The sequence below is a fragment of the Periplaneta americana genome, chromosome 5, assembly GCF_040183065.1.
Source record: "Periplaneta americana isolate PAMFEO1 chromosome 5, P.americana_PAMFEO1_priV1, whole genome shotgun sequence".
Lineage (NCBI taxonomy): Eukaryota > Metazoa > Arthropoda > Insecta > Blattodea > Blattidae > Periplaneta > Periplaneta americana.
The window spans coordinates 38,363,780-38,380,649 of NC_091121.1; the positions used below are offsets into that span (position 1 = coordinate 38,363,780).

General features: G+C 34.6%; 1 protein-coding gene across 1 annotated transcript in view; it reads right to left on the reverse strand.

Annotated features, from left to right (window-relative positions):
• The window catches only part of Brf (Brf RNA polymerase III subunit), a 234,259-nt gene that overhangs the window by 17,436 nt on the left and 199,953 nt on the right, over positions 1 to 16,870 (reverse strand). The window contains exons 6-9 of the mRNA XM_069825490.1: positions 7,169 to 7,318; positions 2,019 to 2,112; positions 1,781 to 1,913; positions 799 to 916 (exon numbers count right to left, since the gene is read on the reverse strand). Coding sequence (XP_069681591.1) covers positions 799 to 916; positions 1,781 to 1,913; positions 2,019 to 2,112; positions 7,169 to 7,318 — 495 coding nt within the window. The remainder of the gene's footprint in view (positions 1 to 798; positions 917 to 1,780; positions 1,914 to 2,018; positions 2,113 to 7,168; positions 7,319 to 16,870) is intronic.

Here is a 16,870-nt window from a genome sequence, read left to right on the forward strand (position 1 = left end):
CCGGATTCAAGTTCCGATGCCGGATTGAATTCCTCTCATTTTTAAGTTCTACCTACTATGTTCCCCTTTGTTGGTCTACTCTCGTGTACCATGTCACAGTAAGTGTGACAGTAGATACAATGTCCAACCACAAGTACAGAGGTGCACTCATTGCAAGAGGGATTCAATCCAGATCCTGCATCGGAACTTGAATCTGATGTGGCATAGCGGATAAAGTGCCAGCACATAAAGCTGGAGACTCAGGTTCGAGTTCCGGTGCCGGAGAAAATTTTTCTCCATTCTACCGATTCTTCACCAATGAAAATGCAGAATTACTGCACTGAAAATGCATATGTACTTATCATAGCAATATGATAAAGCGTAAGTAATCGCTTTGTGATTCAAGATGGCGTCATATTCCATTGGACCCCGGCCACATAATCACTCGTAATGAGTGCACCTCTGTAATTATACTTGTGGTTGGACATTGTGTCTACTGTCACACATGCTGTGACACTGTACATGAGGGTAAGCCAACAAAGGGGAACACAGTAAGTAGAACTTAAAAATGAGAAGGATTAAAAACGGGATCGGAACTTGAATCCAATGTGGTTTAGTGAATAAAGCACCAGCACATAAAGCTGAAAACCCGGGTTCGAGTCCCGAGAGAATATTTCTCCATTCTACCGATTCTTCACCATATGGAAAAACAGAATTACTGCACTGAAACTCCATATGTACTTCGGTACATCATAGTAATATAATATAAACAATTGTGTTCCATAACATTCGTCAAGCAATATAAATAAATAATATTACCGGAGGCGTTTTTACGAGATCGTTTGCGTCTAGCTTTAGCAGCCTTTTCTTCTAAATGTCGCTCTATCTCTTGCTGCAATTCATTGAAGCTGTGAGCAGTTTCTTCTTCATCCACCATCTAGAAAATAAAAAATAAACGCAATAACACTGATATTAGCATGTCATCCTCTCATACGGGGCAAACAAAATCCGACCTAATGGGTATCCCAATCTCCGAACTTAAGAAAATGTTTGAACATAAATATATATTGTTGTTTAGTCAACTGTCCGAAGACAGGTCTGAACCTCACAAGTGATACCAACAAAGCACCACTTATGAGGCAACTAGGCCAGGAGATAATGGGGTAGGGTAACCAGTTTCTTTCCACCTCCATAGCATACATTGGTGACTAGCTACATATTACACTATTCAGACTTCAGATGCATACAAACAATTTATAGTTCTTCCTCTGGCACATATCGACAGTGAGATGTACTGCTTGATATATATCAGCCAGAATCTTTTTTTTTTAGTAGTTTATTTTACGATGCTGTATCAACATCTCAGGTTATTTAGCGTCTGAATGAAATGAAGGTGAATTCAGTCCAGGGTCCAGCACCGATAGTTACCCAGCATTTGCTTATATTGGGTTGAGGGAAAACCCCGGAAAAAACTTCATCCAGGTAACTTGCCCCGACCGGAAATCGAACCTGGGCCACCTGGTTTCGTGGCCAGACGCGCTAGCCGTTACTCCATAGGTGTGATTGCTAGAATCTCAATCAGAGGAAAGATGTATATTATGATTTTTAAAAAATCCTCACCCCACGGAGATTTCAAATGTATCTAAATTCTTTTAACTGTAAGCAATCTATGATAAGTTCATCTTGAAAAGAAACTGGATAAAAAATTAACTAATCTGTTGTTTTGAGGTAGTAACAGGTCCAACTAATCTCTCTTTGTAATTTGAACATAAAGAATAAACAGAAAGTTCACAACACTTACTTTTTGTAACCGCTCTCGATCCTTTTTACGGGCAGCCTTGAATGAAGGTGGATCTTGCTCTTCTTCCAAGTCCACTGTCATAAACTCGTCTAACGTTAACGAACTGGATGGTGTATCTCCGAACTCAATTAATCTATTAAAACACACATAAACATTTTTTTAACTTTAATTTTCAAATGCACAAAATATTTAATTATTCAGCTCCATATAAAAATTTGTATAAAACAGTCGCCCTTACCTTTTCTTCACTGTAGATTCATGTACCTTCACAATCTTGATTATGTCTGCGACAGTGCGACTAAATTCATGTAACCTGGCTGCCATGAGGAGGGCTGAAAAATTAAAAATTATCCTAAATAATCATTTAGGTACTCTACAAACAAAACCAATAAATAATGTTACTACCAGTAGTAAATGTCTGACATAATTTAATAATGACGAATGATTATAATCATGAACAAACTTGTATGGTTTCAGAGCCCCTAGTAGTTAAAAAGTGATTTACTACAAATTGTCTGCCTGTCCATATGTCTGTCTGTTGTCGCAAGGTTAAATCATTTGAACGTCTACACAAAGCACAGCATCGGACTCATATATATAGCTAAAGAAGGGAAGAAGAAAGACTGAAACTCTGAACATAGCCGACATTCAGTTCTGCAGTCCCTAGTGAGTTACAGAATATGTACTGAACAGGGTGAAAGTGAAATAACCCTGCAGATTTTCTGAGTGAATAGCTCATGTTGTATGTAACAAAAAATTGTAATACCATATTGGTGCAAAGTTCATAGTTTTTTCAGAAAAAAAGTTTTCTCCCAAATGTTTAACACCCACTTTAGCTATTGCGAGTAGGATTGTGATTTTTGTCCATATCGATAGAAACTCTAATAAAGAATCATTTATCACTCTGGTGAATTTCAATAGCGTGGTTGGTTTTCGTGTAAATTTAATTTAAAAACTACTAATTTCAAGCCACTGAATGATGCGAGCAGATTGCAATGTCATAGCCAGAGAGGGAAATGGGATGTAGCTCACCTAGGGAGACAAACCTGAGTTCATTGACCTCTTACATCTGTATGACGAAAAGAAAGAGCAGTGTGTTAGCGGCAATGTTGCCAAACTGCTGAAACTTCCAACTTAATTCTCTAATTAACCATGCATTTAATCACAAAACGTAACATATCCAGGCCCTCTTTGATTCCATGCCACGACGCTAAGGCTCTGATTGCAGCGCATGGAGGCTTCACACCATACTGAAATCTCATGGTCACAGATCAGGTACAGTTCTGTAATTCTAATCATTTGTGTATTGTCATGTACCTAATCTGTGGTATCAATTTCATTTCAGTCACGTGTATCCTTCTTGGTGTTGCAATTACCACAAACATTAGTGTAGAATACAAGCCACAGATAAACCATGGCAGAATACGCTTTGCTCATAAAATCGGTCGATCGGCGTGCATGAACAGCAGCATGTTCTGCGGCACCATCAGTAACACGAGGTTGAACCAATTTCAGATTTTTTCCCCCACCTGAAGATCACCATTAGTAAAACTGTTAATATGAGAAATTATTCTTCCGAGTGTAGTAAAAGCCGTTGTTTCAGTCATCTGTCAGGAAATATATGGTCAGTGAAGTAGTTTTTGTAATTAAGCCTCCATGTAAAATTTGGTATAAAAAGTTCATATTTTTCATGTAACTTATGTTTCTGTATACAGTACGACACTAAAAGGTATTGTACAGTAATTATTCTATTTTTTTTTGTTTTAATTGTATTTTAATGATTTTCGTTTATTATACAGATATTATAATAAATGCCAATGCAAATTAATGACTAATATAAATTTTGCAGCTTAAATTCGACTTTTGAATCTAAAAAAGTCCTACGGAATAGAACATCTACAAATGTTTTTGTGTCCGGCTTTTGTCCTGCTTTTTGAACCAGTTTGGCCTGCTTTTCATTCAAGAGTACCTGGTAACCCTAACAACATTAAATTTAATGAAAAATTAAGCAAAAATTGTTATACACTCTCGGTAATCAGCCATTCTCGATAATCTGCCATCCCTTTGTGCAAGGAATGGTCGGATTAGCATGAGTGCACTTTATATAGTCGCGTCGCTGTTTATTTCCGGCGTGACTCCTCCTCTTTGCTTACGCCTCAGGAAGTGAAGGCTCTATAAATTCTAGGTAGGTAATATCATTCGCCATTTTTGTTCTTTCGTTGCCGAGCTACCACATTATCGCACCGTTAAACATTATGATGTCGTAGCTCCTATGATAATAAATCAAACGCACTGTAATTGAGCAAATAATTGAGCGGCAAATAACGTCCTCGTGTGCTTTCTGGAAACGCCAACGAAAGAACCAAAATGGCGGGCGATTACATTAAGTAATTATCGAGTCTTAGGAAGTGCATATCGTCATCAGCAGCGAATCACAAGACGCACACGTTTAAATGTAGCCGACCTGCAACGTGATTGGCTGCCGGAAATAGGAGCGACGGAACTATAGTTACCACAATGAACCAAGTCGGTATGAGCGGGCCTAGAGTAAGCGAGAGAAGTAATGTACTTATTGTTGAAATGATCGAAATAATTTTTGACATTATATTACTACATCTCGGATTTTTAGGTTCGTTTAGCGTAGGCTGAAACATACGTTCTTTATTGCACCTAGTTTTAGACAATATCATCGCTCGAGAGTTTCTCGTGTTGCATACATTTAGGGATTTTAACATAACTAATTGTTGCGACTTATCCTATTCCAGCCTAAAAATACGAGGTCTAATTATTACAAATAAGGCTGGTATTATACTGTCTGTTCTTACAACAAAATGTATTATAAACGATGAAAGTTGTAACGACATATTCGTTACTTCGTTACCGATAAAAGTAACTTCGTTAGTTATAGTTACTTTAAATAATAACGCCATTACCGAGAGTTACTTTGAAAAGTAACTGTTACTGGTAACGGCGTTACTTGTAATGCGTCATAGGCTACGCGTTATTCCCAATTCTGTTGAATATATTATTATATACTATTTATCTGTACAAGTATTTACAAAATGGAATTTCTGTGTTTCATCTGAATGGGTTTCGTTGAAGAACCGTTAGGTTTGTCTTCTGAATAATAAGATAAGAAATATACAGTACTCCATGCAAGAAAGCACCTAAGTGTAGCCATATAGCAACCACAATAACAATGTAAGCAAATGACGTCAGATGTTAAAATGTTCTTGGCAGTTTATTCATTTGACAATCAAGCATAACCGTTCCACGTTAAAAAATTGTATAACCATGTGACCAGAATGTATCCAAACAGAACATCACAAAAAACTTATATTGTGCGTTCGGAGATCAGAAAATATCATTGGGTATATAGGCGTCTTCTCCTTGTAATACCGTGTTTACGCGAATCTAACGCGCCATCGAATCTAATGCGCACCCCAAACTTGAAACTTAAAATCATACAAAAAAAAAAGAGTTTGTTTTGAATGTAATACGCATCAATGGCAGGATATACGGTATTTACTTAAATTTATATTTAATACAACAATGGATCTGTACGTAAACTACAAGAGCACAGAATTTATACAATTGGACTATTGTTACATGAAATACGACAAGTAAACATTTGACTCCCACTATTCACTAATGCTTTCATCACTGGAATCCTCGGAGATGTCTACGTCAGTAGATTCATTTTCTCTTTCCCCGTCATCCTCGTCGTTCCAGAGCACGTCATCTTCGCTGCCAACCAAAGCATTTGAAATGCAGCATTTCTTGAATGCTTTTACAATCATTCAAGCATTCTATGCAATAATAGGCCAACGAATAAATACCGGTAAATGAATAACTGTAACGAAGTCGAGAATCGCAGCAATGCGTTATGAGTTATGACATAACAAACGATAAAATATTTGAACGAAGTTACCGGAGAACTACGTACGGAACGGATTTGCACTCGAATCTAATGCGCCATCGAATCTAATGCGCACCCCAATTTTGAATACTACATTTGTACAAAAAAAAAAGATTAGATTCGCGTAAATAAGGTAATTATAAATGAAGTTATTTACGTATATAAATTAACAGAAGTAAATCTATTCAATTCACTCGGTTATTGGAAATACAAGAATACAAGAAACTAATACATAACTCTATCTATAAGAAATATAAATATTTGAAGCAATGCTTAGTTACAGTATTCAGTTTGACTTCTGTTATTTTATACGCGTTAGAAAATAGGTAATTAAATATCTTATTTCAGTTATATTACAAACAAAGGGAATGTTCGCTTAGAAGACGTCTAAAGGATATTTCTGAATTCAACCGAAAAAAATAAAGGCGTTGTGGAGGGTCCTAGGTAAGTATTTTGAGATCGGGAACTAGGGATCTACAGGTACAAACTTTACAAACTTGCATGTAATGATGTTAAATATTTTTGGGCCAGTACGCCACTGATTGAGATATTGAAATTTAAAAAGCTACCACGGTGGGTTTTGCCCGAAGTCTGTTGCGTTATCTGTTACATCAAAAATTAAAAAAATAATCTAACAACAAATAAAAGAATTGATCTAATAAAAGAAATGTATTGCAATTCATTGTTTATTATTACATAGATCGAATAATAATACAACCCAGTTTCATACCGATAATTCTCTTCTAAAATAGATGCTATAACGAAAATGAATGTGGGTTAAACAAAGAGCAATGCAGTGGCGTACTGTCTCATTATTTACCGGCAATTTTACAACTCTGTAAAAGCCACATTTTGAAAACATGGTTGATTAGTTCTCAAATATCTAGAGGCCCGCAGAAGATGCTCCTTTTTAAAATAAAAGCTTTCTTTGCCATTGCTATTCTCCTTTTGACTTCCTGGCAGAAGCTCATGTTACTGCTTACAGTACACCTCAAGTATTTGAAGCCGTCCACTTGCTCTACTGCCTCATTTAGAATTCGCACATTTATCTTCTTTATTTTTCTTCCGACAACCATGGTCTTCGTATTGTTGACATTTACCGTCATCCCATATTGCTCACAGATGTAATTTAGCTCCAGTAACATATCCCTTAGTATCGTCTCCTATTCTGCTAACAACGCCATATCAACAGCAAATCTTACGCAATTTATTTTTCTTCCTCCTACTATCACACCTCTTTGTTCTGAAAACAGTTCTTCACTAAATCCTCCAAGTAGATGTTGAACAGGGTAGGCCGTTGGACATGTGCAAACCAAAATTAATTTTGTATTGTGTATTAACACATAGGCCTAACAAATACATAGATATATTTACCATTAATCAGTCTCTATTGGCGAAATGGTTGGTATAACACAATAATTGTGTTACCGTTGGCAAACTGACATACATTTTAATGCGGATAAGCTTACCGGCACCACAAAGACCCGACGGCCGCCGACCAGTGTGAATCGAGTCTCTCTTCATTCTCTGGACCAATCGCAAGGCTGTCATGGACACTTCATGAGTCTTGTCACCAAACTCAAGTTTGTTGGCAAACCTCAAGATGTACAGGCAGGGATCTGTAACAAAGGTAAATTCAACTTTATTCAATTTGTTTTATTTAATTTACACAGTATTTGACAAAAACACTGAAATATTACAAGCAATATTGAAATTACAACAAAAATAAAAGAATAGTATGCAAAACCTTAAATACATTAAAGACGAAATTGAAATACAAACTGCTGAGCCACTTATACCCGAACTCACGCTTTCAGAAGTCGAAATTGCGATAGAAAATCTGAAAAAGTACAAGTCTCCAGGTATCGATCAAATTCCAGCAGAATTAATACAAGACGGTGGAAGTGCATTATATAGCGAAATTTATAAACTTGTACTTGCAATTTTGGAAAAGGAAATTGTACCAGAACAATGGAAGGAGTCCATAATTGTACCTATTTTTAAAAAGGGGGACAAAACCAACTGTGGTAACTTTCGAGGAATATCACTTTTGTTGACGTCGTACAAAATTTTGTCCAATGTTCTTTTGAGAAGATTAACTCCGTACGTAGATGAAATTATTGGGGATCATCAGTGCGGTTTTCGGCGTAATAGATCGACTATTGATCAGATTTTTTGTATTCGACAGATAATGGAGAAAAAATGGGAGTATAAGGGTACAGTGCATCAGTTATTCATAGATTTCAAAAAGGCATATGACTCGGTTAAGAGGGAAGTATTATATGATATTCTTATTGAATTTGGTATTCCCAAGAAACTAGTTCGATTAATTAAAATGTGTCTCAGTGAAACATACAGCAGAGTCCGTATAGGTCAGTTTCTATCTGATGCTTTTCCAATTCACTGCGGGCTAAAGAAGGGAGATGCATTATCACCTTTACTCTTTAACTTCGCTCTAGAATATGCCATTAGGAAAGTTCAGGATAACATGCAGGGTTTGGAATTGAACGGGTTACATCAGCTTCTTGTCTATGCGGATGACGTGAATATATTAGGAGAAAATCCACAAACGATTAGGGAAAACACGGAAATTTTACTTGAAGCAAGTAAAGCGATCGGTTTGGAAGTAAATCCCGAAAAGACAAAGTATATGATTATGTCTCGTGACCAGAATATTGTACGAAATGGAAATATAAAAATTGGAGATTTATCCTTCGAAGAGGTGGAAAAATTCAAATATCTTGAAGCAACAGTAACAAATATAAATGATACTCGGAAGGAAATTAAACGCAGAATAAATATGGGAAATGCATGTTATTATTCGGTTGAGAAGCTCTTATCATCCAGTTTGATGTCCAAAAATCTGAAAGTTAGAATTTATAAAACAGTTATATTACCGGTTCTTCTGTATGGTTGTGAAACTTGGACTCTCACTCTGAGAGAGGAACATAGGTTAAGGGTGTTTGAGAATAAGGTGCTGAGGAAAATATTTGGGGCTAAGCGGGATGAAGTTACAGGAGAAAGGAGAAAGTTACACAACACAGAACTGCACGCATTGTATTCTTCACCTGACATAATTAGGAACATTAAATCCAGACGTTTGAGATTGGCAGGGCATGTAGACGTATGGGCGAATCCAGAAATGCATATAGATTGTTAGTTGGGAGACCGGAGGGAAAAAGACCTTTAGGGAGGCCGAGACGTAGATGGGAGGATAATATTAAAATGGATTTGAGGGAGGTGGGGTATGATGATAGAGACTGGATTAATCTTGCACAGGATAGGGACCGCTGGCGGGCTTATGTGAGGGCGGCAATGAACCTTCGGGTTCCTTAAAAGCCATTTGTAAGTAAGTAAGTAAGTATAACTGAACATAATAAATATTCAAACATAAAATTATTTAAATAAAATCATCCCGTATGAGCAACACTCGTGTTTGGAGGTTCAATACTGCAGTATATATAGGCAGGAAGATGAAAAGAAGAAGAAGTATACAATAAATGTATGTAATTAAAACAAAATAGTATAAATTAAAATAATACCGGTATATACTATGATAATAAATAAAAAATCAATGTTACAGTTGTATGATCACATTTACAAAACTCGTTAAATTTATTTAAATGATTTTTATAAATGAAGAGTCCACTGCAAGAATGATGGATGTCATTTGGAACACATTTTTCAGGAGAAGCAATTGAAAGTTTGAAATGCTTAGCGCTCAAAGCTTAACTGTGATTTTCCGATCATTACTGGACAATGACTATCAGTGTTAATGTCATATAACTCGCTATGTACATTCCATGTCTTAAGCTATGCATTGACAGTCTTGGTTCATTTTCAACAAGAAAGTAACATCCATCATTCTTGCAGTGGACTCTTCAAATGTGATCATCGTACAACTGTTACATTGATTTTTATTTATTATCATACTGAATCAATGATCACTGTAAGAATTTTGACAATACCAAGATTAAAACTGTCATCATCCAGGATGCAGCGAAGTAGAAACTCTTGGGCATGTTTTGGGTTATTATCCTAAAGGAGAACTATTGAGGAACAATCGCTACCATAAAGTGAGAAGCTCCATCGCAACCACTCTTCGGAAGGTAAAGTGGGAGATTTATGAAGAAGTGCACTGCTTGGTTGAGAATGGGTCAACGAGAAGAGCAGACATTATAGCCATTGATCGCCGGAATCAAAGAAGCCTCATTCTTGACCCCACTGACCGTTTTGAGAAGGATGATCAACAACCCAATAACATTAACGATGAAAAGAAGTTTATTTACAATCCACGTATTCCTGACTTCAGTGAGAGATACAAAATTAATATTAACACATGAGAAGTGAAAGACTTCCTTTTGGCGCTACGGGAACTTCATTTAAGTTAACCAAAACCATTCTCCTTTCTCTCAAATTTTCTAATGAGGACATTAACAAAATTTGTCTAACGGTATTGAGAGATTCATTATCCATTTTTACACAATCACTTGTATAACACTACGTAATATTATTTTTTTTACCTCATTTCATTACTCTTAATTGTACTTTCATCTCAGGTTTCTTCGAAATCGAATTGTACTTTATTTTTAAATCTATTATTGTTCTGGATTCTCTCCGCAAATCATATTGTATCTTATTTTTAATTTAACCTCTGCTTTGTATTCTGAATCCTAGTGGTCAGCCGTAGATGTCGGCCAGATGTCACAAATTGCGGAATTATTAGTAGAAACATTGTAATATATAATAAAATAAATAATTACTTATTTCTGAAAGACTTTACAACTGATATTCATAAGTAAATAAAATTAAGACTGTTTTTACTAATGGTGGGCAATGGTGGGCACTTGACTTGCGTCATTCGGCTAAACGTCCCCATTTAGTAGGCGATGAGCCAAAACTTTTAGTTTTTTTTTCAGCTGCCATGAAGGCGTTGTCCATGATGCGCCATTGGATGCGAACAACGTAACAATATATGATGGTGAATGATTATGGTGCAATGGTGGAATTCCGGTAAGGGAAACAGGAGTATCCCGCGAAAACCTTAATCAAACACCGTCGTTGACCACCACAAATTCCAGTTGGACCCACCAGGATTCGAACCCGGATTACCAGCGTGGAAAGGCGACGTTCCAGCCGTTCGGCTAACGGTACGCCCAAATAAAATTAATAATCATGAATTATCTATCGCTATGTTAATTGTCAATAATTTCTTCAATAAAATTATAAGTTTAAATTTCACCGTACTTATAAATTTTATTGATTATTTTACGACGCTTTATCAACTGCTATGGTTATCTAGCGTCTGAGTGAGATGAAGATGATAATTCCGACGAAATGAGTCCAGGGTCCAGCGCCGAAAGTCACCCAGAATTTGCTCTTAATGGGTTGAGATAAAACTTCGAAAATACTTCAACGAGGTAACTTGTACCAACCAGGATTTGAATCCGGGCCCGCTCGTTTCACGGTAAGGCATGTTAACCGTTACTCCACAGCGGTGAACAACTTACATTTTGTAAATCGGAGTACCGAGAAATGAAATTATTACACAGTTTTAAGCCATAGTTGAAGCTTTATTATTATTATTATTATTATTATTATTATTATTATTATTATTATTATTATTATTATTGATAAATTAATCTGACTTAATCTGGCTTAAAAAATCGATGACTATTTAAAAAATGAACCCAAGGAATTTTGGAAATACGTTGAATCATTTCGCAAAACGGATAACCACCCATATGAATTAATTATTAAAGATAAACACCTCACTGATGAAAAATATATTGTCAATGCATTTGCTAACCATTTCAATTCACTTCAGAAAAAGCTTGATCTTAAGGCACAAAACAATAACAACAATTGTACAGACTGTCTATCTATACCAATAGTAACACATGATGATGTAAGGAAATCAATTAAAAAATTAAAGTCAACGAAATCAATGGGCACTGATGGTATTCCAAATTTTATAATAAAAGAGTGTTCTGAAATTCTTGTACCTTTATTAGTTCACGTATTTAATTTAAGCTTGAAAACTGGAGTATTTCCATCTTACTGGAAACAAGCAGCAGTTATTCCCGTCTTTAAAAATGGCAAAAGGAATGTAGTTGGTAATTATCGACCTATCTCTATTTTAAATAATTTCTCAAAAATTTTTGAAACTATAATTCACAAGCATATTTTTTTTTTTTTTTTTTTTTTTTTGTAAAAAACAAATTAAATTCTGCACAGCACGGATTTACTAAACCCAAATCTACTACAACTAACTTAGTCCCTTATTTGAATCAGATTGTACCAGTTGTTGAATCCCAGGGCCAAACTGATACAATATATTTTGATTTCAGTAAGGCGTTTGATGTAGTTCCACATTCTATTCTTTTGTCTAAATTAGATAACATAGGACTATCGGTAAGCTACGTAAGCTGGTTTGAAAATTATTTACACGATAGACAATCTAGTGTACGAATTTCGAATACTCTCTCTGATCCATTTAATATTATTTGTGGTGTGCCTCAGGGCTCAACTTTAGGACCTCTTCTATTTTTAATCTTCATTGACGACATTTGCAAAAGAATAAGTTCTGACTATCTATTATTCGCTGATGATTTTAAAATTTTTCGAAAAATCAATAGTGTTGCCGACTGTCAATTTCTTCAGGATGACATTAATTCAATTACCAATTGGGCAGTTGATAACGGGATGATGATTAATGAATCCAAAACTTATGTAATATCATTTTCAAGGAAAACCTCTACACTAAAATATAAGTATCATCTGAAAAATGTATTTATTAACAGAAAAGATTGTATTAGAGACCTCAGTGTATTAATTGACAATAAATTATATTTTCACAACCACATTGATTATATTTATAACCATCCAATAAGAATGTTAGGATTAATTCCGTCAATTACTTATTCTCTTTCAACACCTGACTCTCTTTTAATACTATACTATACATTAGTGAGATCGAAACTCGAATATGCATCTGTAGTTTGGAACTCTATTACTAGTTCTGATTCGGCAAAACTGGAAAATATTCAAAGGAAATTTATTTCATTATGTTCGTACAGATTTCTGCCTAATAACTCTGGGTATAACTATGATAAAAATGCGAGCAGTTTAAATGTCGAAGCTTGTATACTAGACGTCATGATCTCGATTACTTATTCTTATGTAAGGTTCTTAAAGGTGACATTAATTGTCAATCTTTCTTAAACAGTGTCAGCCTTCGTATTTCTATGAAGGACATGAGACATCACAAACTCTTCTATATTAGAAATTCTAAATCTTCCTCGCCGGTCTCCAGATGTATTAAACATGCTAACTTACATGTATGCGATTTCGATCCATTCAATGTATATAAGTATTAGGACATGGCAATGTCTTTGCTAATATTAATTGCATTATCTTTATACACATAGTGGTAATACTTTTGTATGAATCAACTCCTTTCCTAATATATAATAGCATTAATTCTTGTAAAAGAATCATTGTAATCTATGTTCTTTATTTTGTTGTTATCTCTTTTATGTAATGTGTACCATAGTTGTTCATTTTATTGCATTATTTGTATCACTGTGCTGGACTTTTATTGGCCTATGGCTGTTGTCCAGCATATAAATATCAATAAATAAATAAATAATAATAATAATTATTATTATTATTATTGTTGTTGTTGTTGTTGCAAGCAATAGTGAGGAAAAAGCCACGCACGCCAGTGATAGCTACCGTGACGAAATGCTGTGGAAAGTAACATTTACAGACATGTGTAATATTTATTAATATTATTATTATTATTATTATTATTATATTATTATTATTATTATTATTATTATTATTGCCAGCAATAGTGAGGAAAAAGCCACGCACGTCAGTGATAGCTACCGTGACGAAATGCTGTGGAAAGTAACATTTACAGACATGTGTAATATTTATTATTATTATTATTATTATTATTATTATTATTATTATTATTATTATTGTTGTTGTTGTTGTTGCAAGCAATAGTGAGGAAAAAGCCACGCACGCCAGTGATAGCTACCGTGACGAAATGCTGTGGAAAGTAACATTTACAGACATGTGTAATATTTATTATTATTATTATTATTATTATTATTATTATTATTATTATTATTATTGCCAGCAGTAGTGAGGAAAAAGCCACGCACGCCAGTGATAGCTACCGTGACGAAATGCTGTGGAAAGTAACATTTACAGACATGTGTAATATTTATTAATATTATTATTATTATATTATTATTATTATTATTATTATTATTATTATTATTGCCAGCAGTAGTGAGGAAAAAGCCACGCACGTCAGTGATAGCTACCGTGACGAAATGCTGTGGAAAGTAACATTTACAGACATGTGTAATATTTATTAATATTATTATTATTATATTATTATTATTATTATTATTATTATTATTATTATTATTATTATTATTATTATTATTATTATTGCCAGCAATAGTGAGGAAAAAGCCACGCACGCCAGTGATAGCTACCGTGACGAAATGCTGTGGAAAGTAACATTTACAGACATGTGTAACATGCCTAACATGTTCGCTACAATAATCCGGCCACGTAAGCTTGTTAAATTATGTAATGATCAGCCAATCAGCGGCTAATTACACGATTTTGCTCACTGAACGTATTAATCCCCGTTTTACAATTGGATGCATCACATAACAGCTAAATCCTGTTTGATCAAGTCCATGCATTTAGAAGTTTCGCAATAGAGCATATTTATAGACCACTGAAGAAACAAAATATAGTTATTTATACATATATATATATGCATACATATGTATACTGATATGTACGTATATATTATGTATATATACACATATATACGCATGCTGCATTGCAGAATACACACTTTTAGACAAGATCAATGATTCAATATAAAATTTCGTGTCACGAAGATCTCACACGTTTTCTCCTTTTATTTTCTAACCTTTCGCAACGATTAATTTCATTTATCATGCTGTGAATCACATTAAGATTTATAGCTTATTTTCTTGAAACATCATTTAAAATAAATAATACAGGGTGATCCTTTTGGGTATGGATAAAATAAAAACACCATAAAACATTTACTACTGAAATTTATTTGTTGAAACTTTATGCATATAACACTGAAAGATGGGAGATTCTTCAGAGCTCAACATGACCCCCATTGCGCACCCTGCACAACTCATAACGGTGATGCAATTCAGATCATGTCCGTTGTAACATAAGAGGGGTGATTTGTTGAAAAGCTTGAGTAATTTTTACTCTCAGATCATCAATGTTTCTGGGTTTCTGTGAATAGACAACGTCTTTAACAAAACCCTACACAAAGAAGTCAGGAGGGGTTAGATCTGGGGAGTTTGGGGACCAAGCCAAGAGATAGCTGCTTCTCGTACTGGGATTCGCCTGCGACCTCCTGCATGTTTTTTTTTTTTTTAACACAGAACCTGTTTCTACAAATGTTCGATACCACAACATTATGGAATCGTATTTAGGCAGATTACGCACACCATACTCACGTCGAAATTACCTTTGAATTCTTTTAATACTCTCAAATTTAGCATACCAAAGAACACGTTGTGCCCGCTGTTGATTTGTAGTAGCCATTTAAAGCATCTACGATTTTTATTTGTCCTTTCAGATTATGCATTTTTGATTGTCATATGGAAACTCCCCTCTTTTAATTATAATACAACCAGCAAGAATTTTTCCCTAATATCATAATAGCTTTATAATAATAAATTAATATTATCCATACTCAAACGGCGGTAACATAACATAACATAACATAACATAACATAACATAACATAACATAACATAATATGTGTGCATCCATAGTTTACCCATTTCACTTGTGTGATTTGGGTTCCGCATTTTGCGGACAGACGGCAGGATTGTGACCCATTTTCAAGTTGCACACAATGCACACTACTTTGGCATGATATGTATCTGTGAAGAGTCATGTCGTATATATGTGTAAGTGTTCGTGTAACTATAGTGTAGGGAATGGGCGAAGATGATGAAGATGAGGAAGGGAAAGAGGAAACCCGGTGCCGGAACGTAGCCTACGGGCCGCCATGCTTAACGTCCCCATCCGACGGATAGTAACATATGTCTTCACTTTATATGCACTGAGGAGAGATTTGAGATTTAACCTAGGTACAGTACATTGGTGCACAATTTAGTGATTAGAAGTTGTACACCACCATTTCTCCTAAATCGGCTAGTCTGGAGGCAGGCGCGCTACTACAGAGCTAACATGGCGGACTATATAATATATAATATAATATAATGTAATGTAATGTAATGTAATGTAATATAATATAATATAATATAATATAATATAATATAATATAATATAATATAATATAATACTTACAAATGGCTTTAAGGAACCCACAGGTTCATCGCCGCCCTCACATAAGCCCGCCATAATATAATGTAATGTAGGCTAATATAATATAATATAATATAATATAATATAATATAATATAATGCTGGCCGAGTGGTCTAACGCATGAAGCATGAAGTTCCTTATTCTTATATTATTATTATTATTATTATTATTATTATTATTATTATTATTATTATACACTACTTACATTATATTATGCTTTAGTAAGGTCTAAATTAGAATATGCATCTGTTGCGTGGAACTCTATTACTTCAATTGATTCAGCTAAACTAGAAAATATCCAAAGAAAATTCATTTCTCTTTGTGCGTTCAGATTTGTACCTAACTCCTCTTCTTTAAATTATGAACTATCTAGTAAATATTTTAACTGTACCAGTCTGTATTCGAGACGTCAGGATATTGATTATACTTTCTTTAATAATGCTATTAATGGTGTCATTGATTGTGATTCTTTTATACATAACACCTACCTTAGAATTCCCGTGAAAGGTTTTCGTGGTCAAAGAATTTTCTTCACTAAATTATTTAAATCCCTTTCTCGAATAGCCAGGTGTATTAAAAGTGCTAATTTGCAAGATCTGATTTGATTTTACTTATGCATGATATATCCTTACTTGTTATTTAACATCTTTTATTATTTGTTAGATATTGCCATTCATTTTGTTGCACTTGGTGAATGATTAATGTTGACCATTATATTGATTGTATTTCATCTCACTGCCATTTCTG